Raw genomic sequence first — 26,209 nt, 5'->3', positions numbered from 1 at the left:
TTAAATTCAATCAAATTAAATTTATTTATTTTGATGTTGTTAAACTAATGAAATATCGTACACAGCTGTATCAGTCGTTTCGCTATATTAAGCTGATCTCGAAATCCTCAAACCACTCGCATAGGATTGTTGACACCCGATTGGTGGGTTCTTGTGCGTCATAGTCAGTTGAAAACACTCGTCGTCGTAATTATATCGCAGATCCTGCCCTACACAAGACTCCAGGAATCGACGAAGTGGTAGAATGTGACTGTAAGATACAAAAATAACATTCATATACAAATTTCAACCGAATTTGTTTGATAAACTCATCCCTTTGTTCCAAAATCAAAATTAATTAAGACAATTTTGTTTGTGTTCTTTAAAGAGGTTTTTGTTAAAATGATCATTATATATCATGCCACTTATGCTTCCATCTCGAAACATTGATCTGAGAAATTTGATGAACAAATAATTTACTATTATTGATAAGAATCTCTCTCAATTGACGTGTCAGGTTAATTGTTCACAGTTTGTGATCAATCACATAATAACAAACATGTCTGTATTACATTGGAATTTAAGCTTTGATAAAATGGTTTTATTAATACGTCAGCTATAAGAAATTGCTATTCTTGGCAAGTTGCATAATGTTTTTGTTTGATCGATATGTACTTGTGATTGTTTTTGTCGAACGAATGAACGATACAAAACGAATTTCGAATTGCGAGAAACATATATGGCGTACTAATATATACAGAGTATTTGTAATTTACCTGTTAGGTGTAGACCATGACGTCCTAAAATCTGACGTTATATGGTGCAATTTGGTGGGCCGAGGCAGTCCGTTGTATAAAAGCTTATTATGCATAATCATATCTTTATCTATCAACAGAACATAAAAATAGTTAGGTAAAATTACAGTTTACTTTGTAAGACAAAGAAAATTATTATTATTATTATTATTATTAGGTATAGATTTTTTTTAATTTTCTTACATATTTGGTAAATATAGGAATATTCAGGACAATTTAATGTTAGAGTTGTATTCTGGATTCATTATGGCCTTGCTGGAGACCTAGTGCTGTTGTGTGAAATATATGATGAGCTGAATTGTGTCTTTGTTTATTATTACGTCACAACTTCGAAAAATTTGCTGCACATATTTTCACCAAAATTATAACAAATTTTGGATTAACAATATATTTTATTGATTTGTTTACCAATAATACATATATATTTTTTATCGATTAGCGCAAAAGTGAACTAACCAAACCTCCTTCAATTCTAACCAAATTGTTCACTGTCACTGTCCTGTACCTAACTCTATTACAATATCCAGATATAAATATTAACATTGTTATTCATGTCGAAAAAAATACATTTGGTCGCAAAATATTTGAATATATATATATATATATATATATATATATATATATATATATATATATATATATATATATATATATATATATATATATATATATATATATATATATATATATATATATATATATATATATACATTAGGAATCAGAATTTAATTTGTAACGGTAGTTACCTGTTGGTATTCGCTCGTAATAATGAAACATCGGGTGCAGAAAGAAGGACGTATGCGCCTGCTTGGCTATGTTTAATTCCACTCCTGAATATTAAGAACAGCAGAATAGAGAAAAAATTAAACAGTCAGTGGAAAATTGAATTAAATGTACTTCAATATTATAATAATATTATTTTCTCTTTTTGAATGCCGAAAGTTTGTCTCTAAAATACTGGTTCTATAAACACCACGTAAAATAGTAATCAGAATGTAAATACCATGCCAGAAGTAACAATATATTATATAGTAAGTATGGTGCATACCTGCGGCTAGTTACATACATGCATTGGATAACTGGTTAACAACCTTTGAATACAATTTGAGGTCGTAATAGTATTATTATCAACCTAACCGGTGAAAATAAAAGGTTACCATACACTTTTAACGTGAAATTATAATAACTTTGATTACCCCGATAAATACCCGATAATGACGGGACTAAATATTTCTGAAACCCTGTGCTCACCTACACCCGAGAAAGGATGACGGGTTTCAAATAAACACGTTCACCAATAAGGAAAATGATGTACACCACTAAACAATGCTAATCTAAATAAATAATGCGATACAGAGCAACCCTTTAGGGACGGCAAAATATAATTTTACCTGTAGAAATAGCATTTTGCACATTTTAAGTATTTCTTTTATTTTAGGTTAAACTTTATAGTGTCGCCCGCTTGGAGTACAATTTGAGCATCTTAAAATGACATCTAAATTACCAGGAAAAATGTGCAAACATACATTTTGTGAACGCTAGTGAGATAACGATGTATAATTTGCAAAAATTTACATGTAGTTTCCGCAACAAATAGAATTTTGCAACAATCGAATTCCTTATACAAATTAGTCAGTTCTCCGAAATAGAGTTTATGGTAGGCCAGAAAAGTTCACTAACTAATAATAGCTACTAGAGCTGTAGTTTGTTTGTTGGGAAAATTTCACACTATAAAGTGGGTTGTTTTTCTACAAAAAATAGTCAGGTAATGAGAATTGTTTCCAACAATGTGTCAACATATTTATACTTATATCAGTATAGGACATGTTAAGCAATCACACACTCAGGGCATGAGATATTAACGACAACAACACAGTAAAGACATTCCCACCTTCTCCAGATCCGTACTGCAGAGTGAAGACAATAATTCGGTCTGCTTCTTTTCCGGTAATATTTTTAAAAGTTGGTAACAGTTGTATTGGATAGTCTTCCAGATATTCGTATTTTTCATCACTAATGGCACCATTGTAATTGAAAGAATAATTGAAATTATGAGGGAGAAATGAAAGTAGAATAGGAGACATTTTATGGAGGTCACAATAATCACAAGTCAAAAATATTTATCCTAATATTTCAAAGATATATGACAAATTAATAATATATATACATTTATAAATATTGTATAATTTGTTTATTTTGAATGTAATGAATAATAGACGAGGTGTTCATATCATAATTAATTAAATGTGAAGACAACAATGGGCGAAATAATCCGTACTAATGGCACCATTGTAATTGAAAGAATAATTGAAATTATGAGGGAGAAATGAAAGTAGAATAGGAGACATTTTATGGAGGTCACAATAATCACAAGTCAAAAATATTTATCCTAATATTTCAAAGATATATGACAAATTAATAATATATATACATTTATAAATATTGTATAATTTGTTTATTTTGAATGTAATGAATAATAGACGAGGTGTTCATATCATAATTAATTAAATGTGAAGACAACAATGGGCGAAATAATCCGTGCATGAAGAAAGCATGGCGCAACCATCTTTGAGAATAAAAACAGAGTAATATATTCATTGTCACAAAATGCAAAGGTGCAGGAATTACACTAAAGTTGTTATAATGCTGAAATCCTACCTTGATAATATCATGACGTCACTTAATACGCCAAACATTTGGTACAAGCCAGAAGCTTCATTCACTCGTTTGATAATATGATTCAATAATTCTGAAATTGACATTTTAATGGACGGCCATTGTTTTCTATGGTTCTGGTATTCGAGTATTCGGTGAAGAGCCTGTGCTGAAACATCAGTATATCAAAAAACGAAAATGTTAGAAATCTTCGTTCCCATAATCTAAATCTAATCTTGTCGTGCATGAGTTTCTTTACTAATATCACAAGCAAAATAAATTAATCGTGTTCGTCACAATTTCGTGATCTTATTAACAATATAATTAACGTAGTCTTATAACAAGGTACAGCGGATGAAAGAGACTGTTTTACTTTACTGTTACTTTTCAGTGATATGCTGTCAATCGCAAGTAAGTTTACTGCAAGGCCAAAACAATTTAAATTTAAATCTGAGCGACTATGAATATAATTAAGAATAATTAATCACTACGCACAGTGCCGTTTTTTGAAGAAAAAAACGTTGTTATTTAATGTCGACAAATATCCTTATGTTAATCTAAACTCGTTAATATATAATAATTTTGCAGGTACAATGTATGTTAATTCAAAACAATCATATTTACTTGTGTAACGGAACCCATGTAAAAAACCACCAGACGACTTCTTAAAATCCAGCGAGTGTGTCACTGTTCCTGCAAAGTATAACCCAGGAACGTCAACTGCTTGGTAGGTGTGATCTATAAGAGGGTATTTAGGTCGTCGATTTTTATTCCACGGGAATTTCGGTTTCGGCCGGCATGTTCTATAAAAATAACAAGTATTGCATAAAACCGACATGACTCATCACAGTATCTGAACGGGAATATCATTGTAGTGTGTATATTGAGATAATTAAGTACACAATTTCATTTGAATTTGCTAACGGTTAAACACGCAGACAGAGAAAAAATTCACGCATGGGAGCGGATAACGTTCTTCTCGAGAGTAGCGATAACCCATCTCGTAATAATGATAATGATTATGATCTGAATTCAACTACATACTTGTCAAAAATACTGAAGTCGAAGACAAACCCCGTGCATCTGATGACGTAGTCGTATTCCCATCTAAACATGTAATTATCTTTGTCCGATATCAAATGATTAAACCTGATACTTATTTTTTCACTGCTTTCGTCCTTCACGAATCGTGGTTGTTCCATGCCGGTTCCCGTAGCAAGCACGAATAATCCATCTAAAGACTTTAAATAGAAGGTATCATACAATTCGTTGTTGACAGCCCTAAAAGTGTGAATAAAATACTTATTAGGAATTATGTTGTTACACTTAGTCGTTAGTTTTAAGTTTTAGAGTGCGTTTCAACTTTTTTGTAATTGGTAATTGGTGTTATGGTTTCTACATCCAACTAAAATGATTCTGTTACGATGCCATCGTAGCCATTCACGCGGTTGGCTCAGCTCGCTCTTATTTAAAATATCCAGCTGTCAAAGGCACTAGAAGCTGGTAGTCTATCAACAAAAACAGTATTCCTGTAGTCAAATAGTATTTTCGAGCTGAACCTGGATTTACAATATCTAATAGATTTTAGTCTCTGGGACCATAAACTTGGTGGATTTGCGTGATGACATAATGTCAAATTTTCTAATTTGCATGATTTAATGCGGCAGTCTTAATTATATGCACATAATGTTGTATATATACAAATTGAAGTTATCACATTTTGTTCTGAGAACATATCTTCTAAGGAGAATGTTGTTATTTAGACCACTAAAAATTGGTAACCAGAGATGATTATATACTGATTTATGGTATTAGGGCTGCAATTGTAAATTTATGCAAATTAGAAAAATTGCCCAAGGATGACATTTATGTCATTATGCAGATTTATGAATGGTGTGATTTCAGGGTTCAAAATCCATCAAAATATTTTGTATAGACTTCAAATTCAAGTTGGTCATCTTGTCTATCTTACTATTCACATACGAGAACCGTTTAAGACATAATTGGTATAAATCAAAACTGATCCTGCAATTCATGGAAGGAAATGGTATGCCGCCATGGCTGGTCACAGTTGAGATGCTAGGGAATATTGATATTTTGTAACAATAGAGCAACAATACAAACTTTCCGGGGGCTGTGTACTCTAGACACTATGTATTACATGACCATGACCTAACTCGTCAAGACAAAAATATCCTTATAAGTGTACTAGTGCTGTATATATGACCACTTCTTAGAAATTCGCCATATCTTTTCTGACATTTTTGACAAAAATAACCCCAGTGGATAAATATTTTATTTAAACTAAATTAAAATTATTTTATTTAATAATTATTTAAACTTAGACACGTCATACCCTTAACATTTTAATATTGCTTTATGACTCCCTTATACAGCCGAATATTATGGTCTGGAGGTTTCGGGTAATACATATAAGTCACACTTAAATGCCATTTATATGACCCAGAAAATGTTAGTTCGCGCAATGACGTTTAGTTCGTTCACTGAACACTCGGCCCCCTTTATTCAAGAACATCCTTTATATCTATAAAATGCACAAATTAGTCACATGTACTTTCACCCATGACTTAAATCCACCATAATTCTGCCCATAATATTAATGATTATTTCAAACCTATCCATCATTCATATCAAACTTCACAATCAAAATCTTTTTGTTGTCAACTTTTGGTCAATTTTCGATTACATGCTCAGGTGCAAAATATGGAATAATATCCCGGCTACAATTAGGTCAATTATCTCACGCAGCTCGTTCAAAAAACATTAAGCAATTACTATTGACAGAAAACTAGACATATATGTTGTTTATTTATTCATTTCTTTTTTTTAACCTAATTTATTTTTCCACAACTTGTTTTCTTATACTTCAAAGTTTTGTATGTCATCAGGTTTGTTTTGACGGCACCACTGTCGCGGTTGCCCGGCGTTATTTGGTCTTCCATCTCCGGCCATAGGGCGCTGCCGGTGTTTCCGTGGTGGTGGTGTCGACATAAGTGTTCATTTATTGACTAATAAGCTATGTGTTTATTTATCACTGATTTGTATTGCATATTCATTTATTTAGTTAATTATTAATTTGATTAGTTAATCTTCATATTAATATACTTAATTTTTGCCCTCCACTTTATATATTATAATTTACTTCCAGTGTATATTGGAAATCAGACTAGACTAGTAGTAAGCTACTTTATGATTTCCTTTTTACCCAATATATATATATATTGTTCTTACCATTTGTTTTTCTCCGTATTTGGTTTTGTGTGTGGCTTACTTTTGCTACTATTTTTCAGTGTTTGTTATTGTTATTATTATTGGGTAAATATTATTAATATTTATGCATTCTAAACATCTAGCTACAATGTTTATGCACTGAAACGTAATAATAAACGGCTATATTCTAACTTGTCATTCCAAAAGTTCGAACCCGATTGTTTGTGCTGTATATACAAATCCTAAGGTCTAGTTCTACAATTTTGCACCTCACATCATGAGTTTACTGATCCCAGTGCGCCAGAATGTGAGCATGCGCATTGACATTCCAAATTGATTGTTTCTTTGGAATTCAAACAACAGGCACCTAGTCGCGTTACTGGGGTTTAAATACGTACTGGAGACCGAATAAGTGCGCATACTCATTTCCAGCCAACCAGGCGTGTCGTAACAGCGATTATTTCCTTGATTTACCCAGAACTCTGGGAAAATCAAGTTAAAGTATCCATATCTGCGATCGAATCGTATCAACCTTTAAAAGACCGTGTTTACTTTCACACATCCACTCATGAATAATCAGTGACATATTGAATAATTAATAGCAGTCAATTGACCGCAGATGCGTCCAGTCGGGATTTCTTTACCGGCCAGGTTAGTTTACGCTATCACACTAACAAGACTAAAAGAACAATTAATTATTTCTTTTTGTAAAACAAAAAAGAAGTCCAGACTATGCCAGTCTAATATGCGCATCGCTAGTTGTCAACAAGTAAACAATGACGTCACGGTGGACGATACATACAACTATATCGCACAAACCAATTACGGCTCTTAAAACTCCCAATAAAAGAACACTATATATAAAAAATATATTATATACATATAGGAACAATTCAGGCAAGATGTCTAGTGTTCTATATCAATATCACCAGTTGTCCACCACACGAGTTTTCACGTATAAAACATAGATTATTGTTGAAAAACAGTGCACCAATACAACCCAGAATTTCTAGGCAAAGGCGTTCAAAATACCAAATATGCCCTGCGAAGGTCCTATAATGAAACAAAACAAACCCAAATAAATTCCGATCATTAATGTTCGCATTGGAAGTTCTACTGGTATTTTGACACTTGACGAGGAAAGTTACAATAAGAGTTATTGAACATTTTCCAAGTGAATTTGTGAGTGAAAAGTGAGTTCTCGACGATGTAATTACGAGTGTAATATTCACCAACACGTTCAAAAGTTGTTTTGCTTCCCTATTCCAGGAGAGTTAAAATAGAGCGGAAAAAAGGAATATTTTTTAGGGATGCGTGCGAGTTGATCAAATAAAAAAAATATATCAACATATATACAAAGCTGTTTATATATCAAATGTATTTTTAATGAACAACATTGGGACTGAAGCTATGTTCATGTCAGGATTGAATACAACATTGACTTGCTGAGTTATTAAGTTAGTAGGGAATTCATGATAATTTTTTTAAAGACGATCAGCGATCCCCCGGTACCATGCCGAAAATGTTGACCTACCTTACATCGCCAACGTAATGACTGTTCCAAGCGTCTTCCTCTATTCTATTAGACACGAGATGAACTAAGTTCGCAACATACGATATCGCTGTCCCCGTTTCAAAGGCCGAGTTACCTTTGCCAAGAATGAGCACAGTTTTCCCATCGTACATCGACATGTTCATCGGCATGTCCTCATAGCCTATGGTATTTTCAATGCCTTCATAGTCTGGCACATTGGGTATAGCTATCCCGGTACTGACGATAACAGTCCTGTCAAGCGAAAACAAAAGATTGCACGATTAAATTTAATTTACAATGGGGATCATATATCAGTTTATATGGTGAATTTTGCTTAGTGATAACAAATATTGAATTAAACTTACGTCACATTTGTGAATAAGCCATAAATTACACGTCTTACTTTTCCACAAAGTTATTTTTCTCAAATTAATTAAATTTCACATTAATATATTATTTTTATTTTATTGTCAATTAGAAACAATGATTAATGTCTTATCGCCGACAACATTGCTCGTTATATACATTTAACACTTTTTAATTTTTGTCACGCGAATAATTTAGATTAATTAATGTATGATTTAAGTCATTAATAAATATAATGTATTGTATTATGTACAGTATACCCAGATGGCCATTGTATTACGTCACTATGTTTTCCACTTTGCTCAGTATTTTTAGGGATGCAGTACTCACAGAACACGGTATACATGTATGAAACAACACAAGTACAATTATTTAAGTAAGTAATGATTTCGGTCTTCTTCGTACCAAGTATTTTAGTTGTCTCTGGACAATCTTGTTTTGAGTATAAAATGGGTTTATTATGACAAGGTACATACATGTGTATATGTTAGCTACATTGTCGTTAGAGCCATGTGGCTGACGAGTCTAAATTTTACGACATGAAGACAATCACAAGGTTTTCGCACCATCATTAGTTTATATGTAGTCTACACTGTATATGGGTATATATGTCATGTAATAATTTTTAGATGCTTTTTTTCATCGAATAAAATAAGTGTGAATCATATACTATAAAAACAGAAGGCGCATCTGTACTGTTTATCTGTGTATCTGTGTTTATCTATATAAAAATGTTGTTTTTCCTATAATTCAAACTATAAATTTAAGTTTTAAATTATAAAACTAGTCAGTGTGGCATAGGTTTCTGTGGCATATAGTTTTATTTTATTATTTATTTTATTTATCATATTCTTAACGCTAAGGGAATCCGGAAACGCGAGCCGTGCAGTAATTTTCCAAATTTAACCCGGGCCCCGTTACCATATTCGGGAAACGCGTCTGTTTCCTGGAACTACTTTCTGTTTACAAACAACGTGCGTAATTTAAGATTATCACCTGCGCTTCGATAATTGCTGACGGTAATAATAATTCAGTGGATGGGAAATATGCCGAACGACTAGTTGGACTCATTATTACCCTGACGCGCGACCTCTGGCCGCAAAAGCCATATCCAGTCCATACAAAATATTATAGACGTGTTCATTGTTATATATAATTAATTAACATGCAAATGTTAATTTAAATTATAATTGGTATTGTTATCAATCTGATGAATTACTCTGAATATTGATTTATTTAACAATAAAAATTATAATATTTTATGACAATGCACCATGGGAAAAGGAAAGGTTTCCGTCACCCTGCTCATTGTATTGGCAATATATTATATCACGGAATTGAAATTATTGTCTGAGTTTGGAATCACACAGTAGCACAGTACATTGCACAGTAGCTTCTGGGTAGAGTGGTGGGGGTGATGTGGTTTATCAAGTTATCTCATTAGTATGCATAAATTCCAAGCAAACTATTATATAGTTATAACACCATGTCGATATTTACAAAATAATGACAATAAGGCTTTACTATCCTTAATCACACCAATATAAATGTTTCTTTACCTCATTAATATGTAATATATGTTGTTTTGTAATATGTAATTCTAAGCAAGCTATGGCAGCCACACTGTAAATCTTGGAGCACTTTTATAATTTTCATTAAAACACACCGATTTAATTGAAAAACACGTGTATTATATAATAAAAAATATATATTTTCTATCAAAACAGTATTGTTTTAGTATTTAGTGTTTTTTTTAGTAATTAAAACACTTTTTGATAAAAATTAAGCACAAGGTAAACACACAAAAATACCCTTTTTCAAAATAAAACTTGGTGTTTTACGGAGACATACATGTGTCATTAAAGTGTTTATTGATAGGACATGTATGGACTAATGCATCACACTTTATGCAAGCAGTATTAACAACATTGATTGAAAAGTCTGGGGACTCGCAAGTAAACATTATGGCATAAATGCCAACTAGACAACCACAGATCGTGACGTAATTCAACGTATAATAAGTCATGACATTATCTTTAGAAACAATTTTATGTCAAGCACTGGGTTGTGGAATAATTAATTATAGGCACTCTTATATGGTCTTACCAACCTAAGTATTGAGACACATGGTGAATTTAGTTCCTCTTGGTTTAAGGACTTAAAGTCAAAAAACATTGACTTCAGTTCCATCGGAATTTCAATATTGAGTATATCAGTTCACCAAGAGAGGATCCCTTTCGAGTCCAACCCCAAGTAATGAAATATGCATCGACATCCTGAACATTGGCATCGCATTCGAAAATACCATACATAAAAATCATATTAAACATATTACTATTATATAGTACAGTACTTACTTGCATGTATGGACAGTACCCTTCTGGTCTCTTAATGAGAATAAACTCACAGCCGTGTTATCACGTCCAACATTCACAATCGTTGTATTATACTGTACACGTATATTGTACTTGGTCTTATATGCTTGAAAATATTCTAATATAACATCAGCGTTTGGGAAAAAATCTCTTGAAAATTCCCTGTGAAATAATAAAATAAACATCTAATTTGTAACTAAGCCGAAGTTGAGGTTGATCTTTTGTCTTTCGTTTTATCTCACCATAAACATTTGCCCTTATATTACTTACTTGTTCACGTGACACGCGCTTAGAAATAATCATTCAACGCTGAATATTAATAGATGACCTCAAATATAAAAGCAGAATAAATAATAAATAATTTCAACCTAAACACATTTATTTCAATATGACTTTTTAACTACATCTCTTCGGAAGGTTGTTAGGATTTGTTTTAATTCGCATTGTGGTATTTCGGGAAGCGCATCTGCCTACAGGGATAAGGAGCATTTGCCGATTTGCGAATCTCGAGTGTCATGTTTATTTGTTCTCACGTGCCTGTGATTTCGATTCGAATATTTAGGATATTTTATGATTTGACCAGGTCGTTCTACAACGAGAAGAACTTCTACAATGCTTTCATAGAAAGTCTTTGTGATAGCTCAGTACCACTGGGTCAGCACACAGATGCTGTACATAAAGATTCCCAATGAATCTCACACCGTATATGAACTGTTTGCTGGTGTTTCGCCAAGTTTCAGCGTGTGACTTGTTTTCTCACAATTTTTTTCATTCGAATTTATTAAAATTACAATATGTTGTAACTGAACAATGTTTACTACAAAGTGGTCACTTTTATTGGAAGTAGCAGTCTTTCTTTATGGATAATACGTTCAACAAATCATGTTCTCGTTATTATGTTGTTTGACTCGGAGATTTGACCGTCACATTTGGTGACTCGTTTCTTATCACTACGTCGTTGACATGCCATTAAAATATGAAAGATGGTTTGTATTAGGAAAAATATTCAAAAAATGCGGGAGATTGAGAGGTTGTATGTTGGACCTGCCATAAGAAATGCTACCCACGAGGTTTGTGTTGTTTATTAACAGTTCACTCGTCTGCCAGTTCAAGTGTGTGACCCGTTTTCTCACAAACTTGTCTTTTGAATTTATTATAACATGTCGTAATGAACATGTTTACTACAAAATGGCCAGCTTATTTTCGAGTAGCATCATGTCTTCTAGAGAAATGAGTTCTTTTTGGGGGGAAGCATGACTGAAACAAAAATTAAAATACACTACCTATACGGACGCGAATTGATGAGAGTCCATCATAATTTGTTTTGTATGTTTCAGGGCTCGAAATTAACTTTTTATTTTGGTAGCTCCTAGGGACACCACATTGGGCACAACAGCTCCTAAGGACACCACATTGGGCACAACAGCTTCTAAGAACACTACATTTGACACAACAGCTCCTAAGGACACCACATTGGGCTCAACAGCTCCTAGGGATACCACATTGAGCACAACAGCTTCTAGGGACACCATATTGGTCACAACAGCTGCTTAGGACACCATATTGGGCACAAAAGCTCCCAAGAACACCATAGTGGGCACAGCAACTCCTAATGACACCACATTGGGCACACCAGCTTCTAAGAACACTACATTTGACACAATAGCTCCTAAGGACACCACATTGGGCTCAACAGCTCCTAGGGATACCACATTGGGCACAACAGCTTCTAAGAACACCATATTGGGCACAACAGCTGCTCAGGACACTATATTGGGCACAACAGCTCCTAAGGACACCATATTGGGCACAATAGCTCCTAGGGACACCACATTGGGCACAACAGCTCCTAGGGACAACACATTGGGCACAACAGCTCCTAGGGACAACACATTGGGCACAACAGCTGCTAGGGACAACACAATTGGTACAACAGCGCCTAAGGACACCACATTGGGCACAGCAGCTTCTAAGAACACTATATTGGGTACAACACCTGCTAAGGACACCATATTGGGCACAACAGCTCCTAAGAACACCATATTGGGCACAACAGCTCCCAAGGACACTATATTGGGCACAACAGCTCCTCAGGACACCGCATTGGGCACAACAGCTCCCAAGGTCATCATATTGGGCACAACAGCTCCTAAGGACACCACATTGGGCACATCAGCTCCTAAGGACACTATACTGGGCACAACAGCTCTGAAGGACACCATATTGGGCACAACAGATCCCAAGGACACCACATTGGGCACAACAGCTCCTAAGGACAACACAATTGACTCAACAGCTCTGAAGGACACCATATTAGACACAACAGATCCCAAGGACACCACATTGGGCACAACAGCTCCTAAGGACATCATATTGGGCTCAACAGCTCCTGAGGGCACAACATTGGTCACAACAGCTCCTAAGGACACCATATTTTGTGATGACTCGGTGCTGATGACACAACAATTCCGGACTATACAACTAGTAATGATGGCATTCTTATGGAATTTGCAGAGGTTGCATGTAATGTTCAAGACATAGACAGCACAATTTCTATTACAGAATCACCACAGGTACAGACCTACATTTCTGACGACATCAGTAACAACATAGCATATCCCAGTGATGTGTCTCTGCATGTACCCACTTTACCTGTTATACATTTTTGTACCCACATATACAATGCCATATTTTCTCACCAGACAAGGACTGGCTAGATGTAGTCTACCAAGTGGTTGGGTATACCAGGCTGGTGATGATTCTATACAGTTCCTATGTCTTTAAAAGAACTCTGCAAAGCAGCTTGAAATTACAAAGACAATAATCATTCACAGAGATCTGCACTGGTGTGTTATAAAGATGTTTGCCTCGGATCATGACATCATTAACAACAGTATTGAAACTAATCAACTTGGTACATTCTGCTAGTATGTGCATTGCCAATCCTGATAACAAATTTCATAGTTTAGCAGTTGCAAGGAGTGGAATTTTCAGGAGTTACGGAAGAGATGGCTATATTGTGGGACGACAACAGCAAGTAACGTTAAATAGCAAAGATGGAACTATACATCATTCTGCAGTTAGATCAGCACATTGTGACATATTGTTAAAAGGTTACATTGAAAGGTGTAGTGCTCGCTGTAAATTCAGAAATACTTTGTATGCCATCCACAACAATGACAAGGTACCACTGTCTCATCTGAGTCGCAATGAGCTTTATGAAAGAACAAAAAATATTATTTAGGCCAAAAGGAGATTAGAGATGAGAGAAGTTAGATTACAGCAGAAACTACAGGCTTGCATCAAAGAAAATGGTATTGAAATAGACCCCGAATCCACCCACAGTTTCAAGGAAATGGCCAAGTCATATGATGATACCATCAAGAAAGAGTTTGGTGAAGGAACATTCCAAAGATTGTTTTGGGAAACAACAAATAAAAGCACTTAGCAGTCCTGACCCCAATGGCAGGAGATGGCACCCAATGTTCATAAAATGGTGCTGCTTTTCGCACACTGAAAGATTCTAGTGTTTGACTATACACATTGGACTAAAAGTGACAATGGATTTTCAGGAGACACAATGGAGCAATCTGATTAAAATAAGATCCTAGTTTTGGCTTTTTTTTTGTATATTTTTTTTTATTTTATTTTGATCTAGTATTTATTTTTTGAAGTGTTGGTAATTGCAAAAGCCAACAAGGATCTGATCCAATGCCTATCTATGTAAGTCCCGTTCAAATCTCACGTAAGTAACAACCAATCACAGTCCCCCTTTTATACAGGATGTCAGTTGCTTACTTTTCAGTGTAGCGTTACTCCACGGGCAATCTTTCTGTACCAAAAAATTATACAATCAAAGTAAAATAATAAAATAAAAAGGCATTAATAACAAAAGTAATAAAAAAATAAAATTAAAATAAGTTTATAGCCAAAATAATTAAAGCCTGTACACTACATCAGATTTTAATCAGATTGACAATGGAGTAGCTATACAGGGAGTGCAATTTTTCTGAATTAAAAGATCATCAGATGTATGTAGTTTTGGTTCCAGATGAGTTACGAATCCATGCTGACGTTGTATTTGAAAAGAGCTCGGGACAGTTAGTTGGTTTTGTTGACATGGGTGATTTTAACAATTCCCTGGCTACTTTTGAGAAAGACATGAATAATGATAGGTTTGACAAACCTGATGTAGCTACATATATGCTGGTATTTATTGTCGCGTGCTATTTGTATGCATATAAATTGCCCCATTGCACATTTTGCCACCGCATCAATCTCATTGAATTTTCTATTTCCACTGGTAAAAGAACCTGTAGATGTTTGGGAACTCTATGGTTTTAATGTGATGGCCTCTACATCTGATGGGGCTTCCCAAAACAGAAGATTGTACAGAATACATGGTGAAGCTAGGGTTTTTATTACCTACAAGACATCAAATCCATGTACTGAAGTCTGAAGATGACAGATTCCCCCACCTTATGAAAACAACTAGGAACTGCTGGGCCAATTCTGGATCACACAATAAGAAGAGGCTACTGTGGGTAAGTTACAATATTAACATTAACCTTAGAGACTGATAGCCAGGACACAAGAATTTGAATAATTTTAAGCCTGAAGTTTCACATAATTGAATATTGAAAGGTTGGTAAGAAATTGACACTGTAATTCCCTTTTCCAAGTACTGTGGGATAATTTATTTTCAACAACAAATATTTAGCAGTGCACTCCAGTATTAAACAAGTACAAAATTTAATACACAATTTAAGTACACAAATACTAAATCTTAAAATTTAAATGCCTGGCAACAGAGAACGTTTTATTAATTTGTGTGCTTACCAATGTGGCTTCTTCTTAGGTTATTCTTTCCCTAGTGTTTTTTTGTACAATTGTTATTATTCATTTTATTTTTAAATAATGGAGAGAATATAGTGTGGAAAACCGTGGAGGACTTGTAAAAGGCAGATCTAGAGAGGAGTTGTACTTTATTTCTATGTAACAAACTGAAATATGAGCATGTCTACCTTACATCATTTTCCAGAATGCAATAATCCTTTGCGTGAAAATCAAGATGGCTGACTACATAATACTGATGAAAAGTTGAATATCTAGAGAATGAAAAGTGATATAAAAAAACTGTAAATTGCATTCTTCTACATTTGTAGAGCTTCTTCTTCAGGGGTCATTATGCTGTTTGGTTTGATGTTTCCTTTAATGACGCCGTACTGACAGCGGTCGGGTACGAAAAGCTCGCACAGTAATTCACACTTATTGTCAAGACAATGAATGAACAGAAAGGACTGGGAAATTAAAAAGATTATATTTCCACAAAGTTAAATAAATCTGGCTGCATCAAAAGCTTGGAAACTAGTTATAATATTTTGCAAAAGACTGAGTGATCAACGACATCATTTTGGGATGCAATTGAACTTTAGCTTCATTGCGTAACTTACTGCGCGGCGATGCTGACATCAAGTGTGTGCTGACCGAAGTTTGACCCCCCAAGTCACGCACTGAACAGGCGCGTTACCATTAGCAATCTTTTTCTTTCATGCTCCGCGCGTCGATCTTGTAAAATTGTTATTAGTTCTAACGGTGCTGTACGCAAACTTGTATATTATTTTGAGGTCGTTTACTTAGTGCGCTGCTTTTCTAATTACGCAAATTTGTTTAGAATGTTGTACCGGCTCTAAAAATTTCAACATTGTAATATATCGCTTTCATAATAATTACGCAAAGTCAGTTATTTAATATTGGACACGGATGAAGTTTCGTCCGCGAACGATACAATGTGGTATAGATTTGAAGAGTAGTGCGGAATTTAATAATAGTTAGTACCCGTTTTATCCCCAAACTATATCACTCAAAACCACTATTTCGATCACTCCTGTGCAAGTGACCAGTGTTTGGGCGACCGGTCGGTGTTTTCAATGAGTCGGTGAGAGAAAAATTACGATAAAAATGCGGTCGTTTTTTGGTCGAAAAATAAAGTGCGGTCGGAAATTAAGCGATAAGCGGTCGATTAAAAGTGGGAAGTTGGGCGAAATGATTACTGTAGTTCAAGTGATATTAGCGTATTTCTAATTTAGTTTTTAACTCAAACAATATTTATTTACTCACTGTTTACTATAGCTAGAGCGCTGTACGTGCCTTCATTTTCAGGTTAGATCTCGCAACAACAATGTGATTTTTTATTTGGGATTTCGAGAAACTTAACATGAATACGCACAACATTTCGCCATGTTTCAACTTTTAAGTAGTCAGTTAACAAGGTCTTTCATAGTAGCATTTCTCTGGGATTGACATACTAGCATGAATGGGTTCAATTATCAGTGTTCACTGATGACGTTTGTCGTCTGCTTCACAGCCCGTTTTATACCCGATATTTAGGGCATTTCGCAGCACATACAAGTTATTTTTATCGACAGAATTCATTCATAGATCTCAAATGTCATGTACAGAGTGTCAAAAGCCACACCTCTGCTCCCCTTTAAAACAGTATTTTTGTCCTTCCTTGCACCATTGTTTACGCGCGCCATGCATCTCTTCGCATTTTAGCGCACGCTTGATGTTTATAAAACAAGGTAGATAACATGTTGAATTTTTAGAACAGAATATGCTGTGTCAAGATCAAATGTTGTACAACCAAGAAACTCGAGTAATTGCTGTTATGCGATTATTCTTTTTGATAAATAGCTATTACTAGATGCTTAGCTGTTGCTATGCGATCATTTTTAAGATAGCTCGCTATTACTAAATGCGTAGCTACTGTGATCATTCTTGTTTCTATACTAAAGCAGAATCCTGCAGCATATGTTTTTTCTAGACAGTGACGATAGACTCTCGTACAATGTTGATGGTATTGTATAATTTTCTTGCTATAATAATGTTAATCGTAAATACTGTGTAGAAAAGAACAGTTAAATTTAAGATTACGAAATGAATGGAATTTATATCCTAAATGAATTATTCATAATTTTGAGATTGATCAACTTATTTAGTTGGTGGAAATATCAATCTCAAAAGAACTGGGAATATATATTTTGATTTTTAAATTATAAAGAATTAGAAAAAACCCAATGGAATTACGAACTCATATATTTCAATATCCTTAATGATATATTAATAAATAATTAATTAAAGAAATCAACGTTACTTGAAATATAGATCGCCATCGCCAATAAGGGAGTTCCAATCATGTCTGAAATTAAACTCCTTGTTTGTACTCCCAGTGTTGATCTTATTGATGCTTATCAACTTGCGATGTCTTGGGTAATGTTCGAAGAAGGATCCTGGCATATTCGTCTTCTCAAATATTACATAATCACGATTAGCTTTCCCCAGAAAGTATCCCATCTGTAGACCGGCTGGTCCGGCGCCGATTAAGCAATATTGATGAAATCCTAATGCGTGGGTTACAAACACAAAGCACGTGATCAGGGTCCATTTTCCGATTACCACTGTGTGAAGAGACACTGACATCATCGCTTAGTTGATTTGATATGTTTTTATTTCTGCAAAATACAAAAAAAGTCAATATTAAATAAATATTTGGATTCAACAATATATCTAATTACCACGACAAAAACACACAGACAGGGACTGGCAGTCTGAGATAGGAACACCACTTTTATTAACTGGTAACCTGCGAAAATGGCCATATTGATAACATATCGATAACAATTTAAATTGAACAACAGTGGCGGATCCACCAACGCATGACGATTCATATCATCTGGATTACGCATAGCTTTTCTGCGATTTACGCTCCGTATATCTTAAGCGAAGCTTGGACCCCCCCCCCCCCCCATTACATTTTTCTGGATCCGTCACAGTTGAATAAGAACAGTCATCAACATAAACAATTTTAAAATACACATGTAAAAGTATCACATGAATGGTTGTCAGAAAAGCAAAATACAGTAATCATTGTTGGATGGGTATTGACGATGAATGTTAGTTCTGCTACGAATATTATGCCTGGCTGGCTGAACTGATTTGGCAGATTTGCACCCGGGACCAATAAAAAAAGTGACTGATAATTAGTCCCTTTGAGGGCGCTATCTCACTATCCTCAAATGTACACCATATTTAGCACACCGCATGCAAGACAATTGATGTAATTTTATCTTTTCACTTCAGTCAATGGTATATAGTTAGTTCGTGGAACAGCACTTTACTGTATAACATACAACTTAAGAACAAGATGTATTCGCTCAATTCGGCTGAAGACAATATCAATAACAATGAATCCCACGAGTTACGTCGTTTTTGAGGGTCTTTTATCCTATTTTGTTTTCAGTATGAAGTCACCATTATCCTAATAAAATTGCTATGTAATACTTTACTAAATTGGTGTGATGTAAATGCTGTAAACATTCTTGCACGCAAATTCACACTAAACACTGAGCCAATGTAAGGTTTCCCTTATGTAGTAGAATATACATATGGCTATGCTACAAAACACTTTTATGGATGGACCAGTATTCGGTCCCATGGGCCTAGATATCAACGTATTGTCTTCTTGTCTTCAGCAACCAACCACACGAATAACTCGACAGGCCTCTACAGTGTTGGGAAATTTATAGCGCCGAATGAATAAAACGTTCGTGCTGGACACGTTCCTTTGTACGTACCTTATTGACGTTATAGAAATCCACAAACGAGAATGGCTACCACTTGGGACGACGCCTCCACAGGCGTGAATAGGTTAATGCACGCAATTTTTTTAACACACACACACAATAAATCATTCAAAAATAGCGCCCCCACAGGCGTCAAAAGGTTAATGCACGCGTTTTTTTTTTTGCACACACACGAAAACAAAATCATTCATAAATAGCGCCTCCTACAGGCGTAAATAGGTTAAAGCACGCGTTTTGTTTTTTTACTCACAAATTTTCATTCGACCTCACATGCGTCATTTTTAAAAACACATTATTTAAAAATACACACGTCGTTTTTAAACACACGTCATTTTTAAAACACACACGTCATTTTAATATACACATAATTTGTTAAACACCCACGTCATTTTAAAACACATACGTCACTTTAAAACACACACGTCATTTCAATATACACACATTATTTTTAAAACACACACGTCGTTTTTAAATACACGTCATTTTTAAAACACACACGTCATTTTAATATACACATTATTTTTAGAACACACACGTCATTTTAAAACACACACGTTGTTTTTAAACACACGTCATTTTTAATACACACATCGTTTTTTAATGCACATACATTTAATGCACATACATACATACACACATCGGTCATTTTTAAACACACTCGTCGTTTTAAAACACACATACCATTAAAACGCAGTCACGCCTTTTTTAAAATGCACACATCGTTTTAAAACACACACGCCACGGCCTCCAATACGTACGTAATTTTGAATTATTAGTACGTTTTATTCCAGTATACACAAAATAATATATTTACATTCCGTGCCTCGTGTCATGCACTTATAAATCGTATTTAACCTCCACTCTCCACTGTTGGATGTATTATTTTCTTCTATTAAAGGTCTAAGTTATTCAAAAGTAAAATATTTTTATATATTAATACATTACCATCTACTCGTATTTTGAAGTTAGAAGCTCAATATGAATATCTGAAAATATGACAGCATGGTGTTCACAATTTCAAACCTGTAATGTTATTTGTTATAAGTTTAAGGTAAACATTTTTGTTCGTCAGTATCACTGCATAGTTGTGAATATTTTAGTTTAATGGATCTATACATACTAATTGGCAAACTTGAATAAATTTTGTTTTGAATTTAGGTGGAATTTGACAAATTCAATGAGCTGAGGAAAGAGAAGGGCTTAGGATGGTATCTCTATTGATTAATTGCAAGCATGTGTAAAATGCCACTTATCATCAAGCTATAAGTAAGTGAAACATTCTCTAATTTTCATTTCCACTTATATGTCGAAAATATGTGTGTGTGGGAGGATTTTATTAAGATAAAATACATATATATATATATATATATATATATATATATATATATATATATATATATATATATATATATATATATATATATATATATATATATATATATATATATATATATATGGTGGTAATGGGAGTTAATCTAATTCGAATGAATATTACAATGTTTTGCATTGGTAGTATCCACTGTCTCTCAAACCATGTTTAGCTAACAAATCCACAACGCATAACCCATTGGTCATTGTTTGAACAAAATCTGAAAACACTTCTGTGCATGTATTAGTTTGTGCATGCATGCATGCATGCATTTGTCTGTCAGCCTGTGTCTCGGCTCACACCTGAATCTCAAACCTCATACATATATCAACAGTCTTTGTTTCATGATCTAAAACAAGATGGCCATGACTGCCATTTTAGTGCCATACATTCATTGAAATCAAGCATGTCTCTTTTTTCCGAGACAAAATCTGGAACATATCTCGCATGTACTTTGGCCGATCAAGTTCATACTTCACAACACATACATCAGACATCTATGTAGATGATCTTGGATACTCCACAGGCCTGTTTAATTTTTTGGTTCATATCTGTGTATAGTAATTGTCTTATTTGCATGACTTAGCATATTTTCCAATAATTAGATTTCAATGATACTTGTTACAGGTGCTCCGGGGTAATACATAGAAGTGATTAATTTAAGGCTGAATTAATCATGCATATTAATTATCTAATTTGCAAAGATCATTTTCATATCTCAAAAAATGAGATTTAAATTGTTGCAAAGATACTCTGGAAATAATCACGCCACAAACCACCAGTGTACAATTAAATAATAGTATTTCTTATGTTTACTTCAAAGGCCCCAAGCACACACAAAAAATTTCTCACAAATCTCTCAGACTCTCTAGTCTTTAATTTCCATTGGTTGTATTAAACTGGGCCATTATATTCTATAATATTTTTACCCACTCTGTAATAATAATGTGTAACATGGTTTAGATAAATACTGTTTAGATAAATATTTGCTGTATTAGAAAAACGTCTTAATGGGAAAGTAAATACTAATAGAGAAAATAATTCAGGATTAAATTTTGGAGTTCAAGCCACAGTATATGTGCTTAAGTTGGTAATCGCAATATTTGTCAAATTTTCAGGTGATTTAAATTGTTGTAATGCTTTGTATGAATACACGTAGGGAGTATTGTATTTTGTAATACAATAAATGTATCATTTGAGGAACATGAATATTATTTGATTCTTTTAGCTTGGTTAGTCAATAGAGCAAGGCTGTTCATATTACAGATTTTTCGTTTGTATTGATTATTGTGACAGAAAGATTACCAATATCTGTTTTGTAAGCATGTGATCAAAACTAGTATTCGAAACCTCACACAGTTCAATCGCCTGCACTTGTTACCTTTTGAACATCATTACCAACACTTTGAGTAAGACTTCAGAGGTTCTCGTTTAGGTTCCTTGGATAGGAACAGCAACTATTATTAGCTACTTCAGTCTGTGTATTTTAGTATTGACCAGATTAGGGACTCATTTCTAATTGGGGGGATCTGTCATAAAAATATCCGACCTACCTTTTACACCCTGCCAGTTTCCGACCTAGCAGCGTTTATGTTGTTATCAACTGTCTTATCCAGTACTAGTACTTGATGGCACCATCTTTGGATGTTGCCATCTCTGGGAAAGTTGGCTATAGCTAAAATGTATTTTAATCAATATACTTTAAAATTGCATCACGGTTAATGGCCATTTAACTAGTTTATGAGGGGGGTTCTTTTTTGTTCTTTTTATAAGTTATTAGAAGCTCTATTGCCTGATAACACAGCCTAGATATACTTACAACGCATCTCCTCTCTCCATCTTCCAACTTGAATTATGCCAATAGATTTGGGGGATATTGATCAGGAGTTAGAATATCCTCAGACATGTGCAATTGGGAATTTTTGTGAGACTTCCTATTATAATTGCAATTATCGGTTTCTTGTAATGCTGGCATAATATCCGTGGTTTTAAAATACATTAAACTGTATGTATGTCTAGGTTGGGTGACTGCGTTTTTAACAATATTTCCACTAAGATAAGTATTGCTACTAACATGGTTTCAATTAGAGATTTGAAATAAATTACTTGTACTTGTACATGGTGTTATAATCCTGGTAATCTATGTGATAATATGACGTGTATCAGCCTAAACATATGAACTGCCGTGACGGTAATGTGGCTCTTACATGTAAAAAATGCCCCATCTTAGTTGTTGTAAAATAACTGTCATTCAATAGCCAACTAGTAGTAACGAACAGAACTAGTCAATATAAAATATTCCCTCAATACTTTCGGTTTTATAACCTTGCGTTCATGTCACTATTATGTTTTCATGAACACAAAGATTTCACATAACTTTAAATAGTGTTGCTTTGTATGCAAAGATGTTATAGTCAATTAAAGTGGCTTTCATGTTACCGTTACGTTTTTGTAAATAAACCGATCTAATATGTCCATTAATAGTTTTAGTTTAAGAAATTTGCATTAATATCACCATTAGTTGATCGTGAATAGAACAAATTAATACGACTTCAAAAGTGTCCCCATGTTTTTAAAAGTATACTTCAATAGTTATAGTTTAATAACTTTGCTTTTATGTCACCATTTTTTGTTCGTGAATAGAACCAATATGCCCTACGAAGTGTGCCCATGTATTCAAAAGTGTCACTCAGTAGTTTTAGTTTAATAACTTTGCATTAGTTGTTCGTGAAGATAACAAATTAATATGACTTCAAAAGTGTCTCAATGTCTTCAAAAGTGTTCATCAATAGTTTTAGTTTAATAACGTTTTTTTAGGGTGATCATGCATTGAATTTAGTGGGGATTACCACAAATAATTAAGACTGGGTCATCCTATTCCCATTTACGAGTTCGGAATGTATATAATGTAACAATGTATATACAGGCCAGGTTATACTGCATCAACACATTGTGCAATATGTTCCTTCTAGCAGTAGTAGTTAATAGTCAGTAATAGCGGATTAATAGATCTGGGATATGACTACATACATCCAAGATTTGTGATTGACGCTATTAATATCATTTCCGGTCCACTCACGCATATTGTCAACTGCTCTCTGACCCCCAAAATTCCCGGATGCATTAAAATATACTAAAATTACACCTAGTTTAAAAAAGGATCTGCTTTAGATATAAATAATTATAGACCAATCTCAGTATTGCCTGTGCTTAGTAAAATAATTGAATCTGTGGTTAAAAATCAATTTATGGCATTTCTCGACAAATTTAACATTCTTTTAAATACTCAGTACGGTTTTCGTAAAAAGTACAGCACAGAGCTCGCTGTCACTGATAGCATCGATGAAGGGATTATTACTTTTGGTATTTTCAGCGACCTAAAAAAGCCTTTGACACAATCGACCACGACATTCTTTTACAAAAACTGACATACTATGGTATTAGGGGTCTTCCTTTTCTTTGGTTTCATAGTTATCTTGAAAACCGTCAACAGGCCGTAAATATTAATGGTAACTCGTCATTCTCCAATACGGTCAAGTGCGGAATTCCCCAAGGGTCCATCTTGGGTCCAATACTTTTTCTTATTTATATTAAAGACACCAATAAAGCGACTGACGCCTGTAACTTTCGGTTGTTCGCTGACGATAGAAACCTGTTTAAATTCCTGAAAAGCCCGACTGTTGATCCCGACAGAATAAATGAAGACTTCAACAAAGTTGTGAACTGGTGCAAGGCCAACAAATTATATGATTTTGAAAACATCCCAACGTCATATTAATGCGCAAAGTAAAATAGATATAGATGGTACATGGGTAGAGGGTACTTCGGTTACAACATATTTGGGTGCAACCATCGACCCATCCCTAACATGGAAACCACATATTGAGAAAATGAGTAAAATAATCAGTTCAAAAGTGGGTATTATATCACGTATTCAACATCATGTGCCAAAATCTATCCTCCTCTTGTTATACAATAGTTTAATTCTCCCGCACCTACAATACTGTATTGAAATTTGGGGACATACTTACTTTACTTGAACCAATTCTACGTTTATAAAAAAAAGCTTATACAAATGAAATGACCCACTCTCACCTTCTCTGATTTATATACGCACTCTGCACCTCTCTTTCGACGGCTTGGCATCCTTGAAATTAACAAACTCTGCAAACATCACACTTGTTTGTTCATATTTGACCTTAAGAATAATCGCTTTGCCCATGATATCAGTTATTATATTGATCAGCATTCCCATCGTTACCCAACAACAGCCATTCCCAGGGGAAACTTGTCGTTCCGAAAATGAATTTATCACTTTCCCAACATAATTTCACATATTCAGCGGTCAAATATTGGAATTCCCTTTCTGTACAAGTGAAAGGTTTACGCAATAGAAACCAATTTAAAACAGCACTGAAAAAATTGCTCTTATCACAGTGAGCATCCTGTCGTCCAAATGATGCATAACACTTACTGCTATTTTGTTTTATCTTAGATATTTAATTTACTCATGTATTTTTCTGATTAAGTACTTACTCATTCATGTTACCATACCACTTTCTTTTCATACTAGTTATTTATTTTAATTGATAGGGCCATGAATTAGACTAGTTCTGCAGAACTATTTTCATGATCCACACCAGAATTATTCAAGTTGTGTACATATTACCTTGTATGTTAATTTTCCCCTTTATATATCTCAATTATTGTATACATAATTTTCTGGTGAAATAAATCATTCAATCAAATCAATTAGTGTACATAAAATCCAGTGAATATACCCTTTTTCCTATATTTTACATTCAAATCATCCAAAATCAGGGAAAATAAATTCCATTAAAAACGCTCAAAAAATCTTTTCAGCAAAAATTAATTCCAAATAAAATAAAGTATTTTACAGTATTCTATTTCTAATGATTGACCTTTTTTTATGTTTTATGATCCAGAAATTAGGCTGTCAATTTGCTGTTCTATATGTTCCAGTAAACGACAATATTGGGCGAGTCGAGACTCGCACCCGCCAACACCCGCAACACACGTTATCCAGTATAAATTCAACACATAAGACCCAAACACGAAAACAATTGCTGTGAACGTTAACACTAAGTGACCCTGCCACACAATACTCTTCTTTCCACACTACACTTTCCACGTACACAAGTCATTATACACAACAGAAATGAAAAAAAGTACGACATTACCTCGCCGTCTGTGCACTGCCAGTCGTGAAACCGTAGCGG

The 26,209-nt window shown here is 34.2% G+C and overlaps 1 protein-coding gene across 1 annotated transcript; it reads right to left on the bottom strand.

The window, feature by feature from the left end:
- On the bottom strand, window positions 1–26,209 carry LOC102803400 (FAD-dependent oxidoreductase domain-containing protein 2-like). Its single transcript, XM_078006992.2, has 11 exons — window positions 26,171–26,209; window positions 18,112–18,469; window positions 10,938–11,117; window positions 8,215–8,466; window positions 4,494–4,730; window positions 4,074–4,252; window positions 3,453–3,618; window positions 2,686–2,807; window positions 1,541–1,624; window positions 756–864; window positions 1–250 (listed from the first exon to the last, which is right to left on the bottom strand). The coding sequence occupies exons 2-11, from the start codon at window positions 18,438–18,440 to the stop codon at window positions 88–90; spliced, it is 1,821 nt and encodes a 606-aa protein (XP_077863118.2). The 5' UTR covers window positions 18,441–18,469; window positions 26,171–26,209; the 3' UTR covers window positions 1–87.

The sequence above is a fragment of the Saccoglossus kowalevskii genome, chromosome 17 (genome assembly GCF_978046115.1).
Source record: "Saccoglossus kowalevskii chromosome 17, keSacKowa6.1, whole genome shotgun sequence".
In the NCBI taxonomy this organism is placed as follows: Eukaryota; Metazoa; Hemichordata; class Enteropneusta; family Harrimaniidae; genus Saccoglossus; species Saccoglossus kowalevskii.
This window is presented reverse-complemented; position numbering and strand designations above follow the sequence as displayed.

Coding starts and splice junctions, on each gene's coding strand:
- LOC102803400 (XM_078006992.2), bottom strand. CDS start 18,440: ATGATGTCAGTGTCTCTTCACACAGTGGTAATCGGAAAATGGACCCTG. Junction 4,731..8,214: donor CATTACGTTGGCGATGTAAG/GTAGGTCAACAT, acceptor TCACACTTTTAG/GGCTGTCAACAACGAATTGT. Junction 2,808..3,452: donor GACGTCATGATATTATCAAG/GTAGGATTTCAG, acceptor TGGTGCCATTAG/TGATGAAAAATACGAATATC.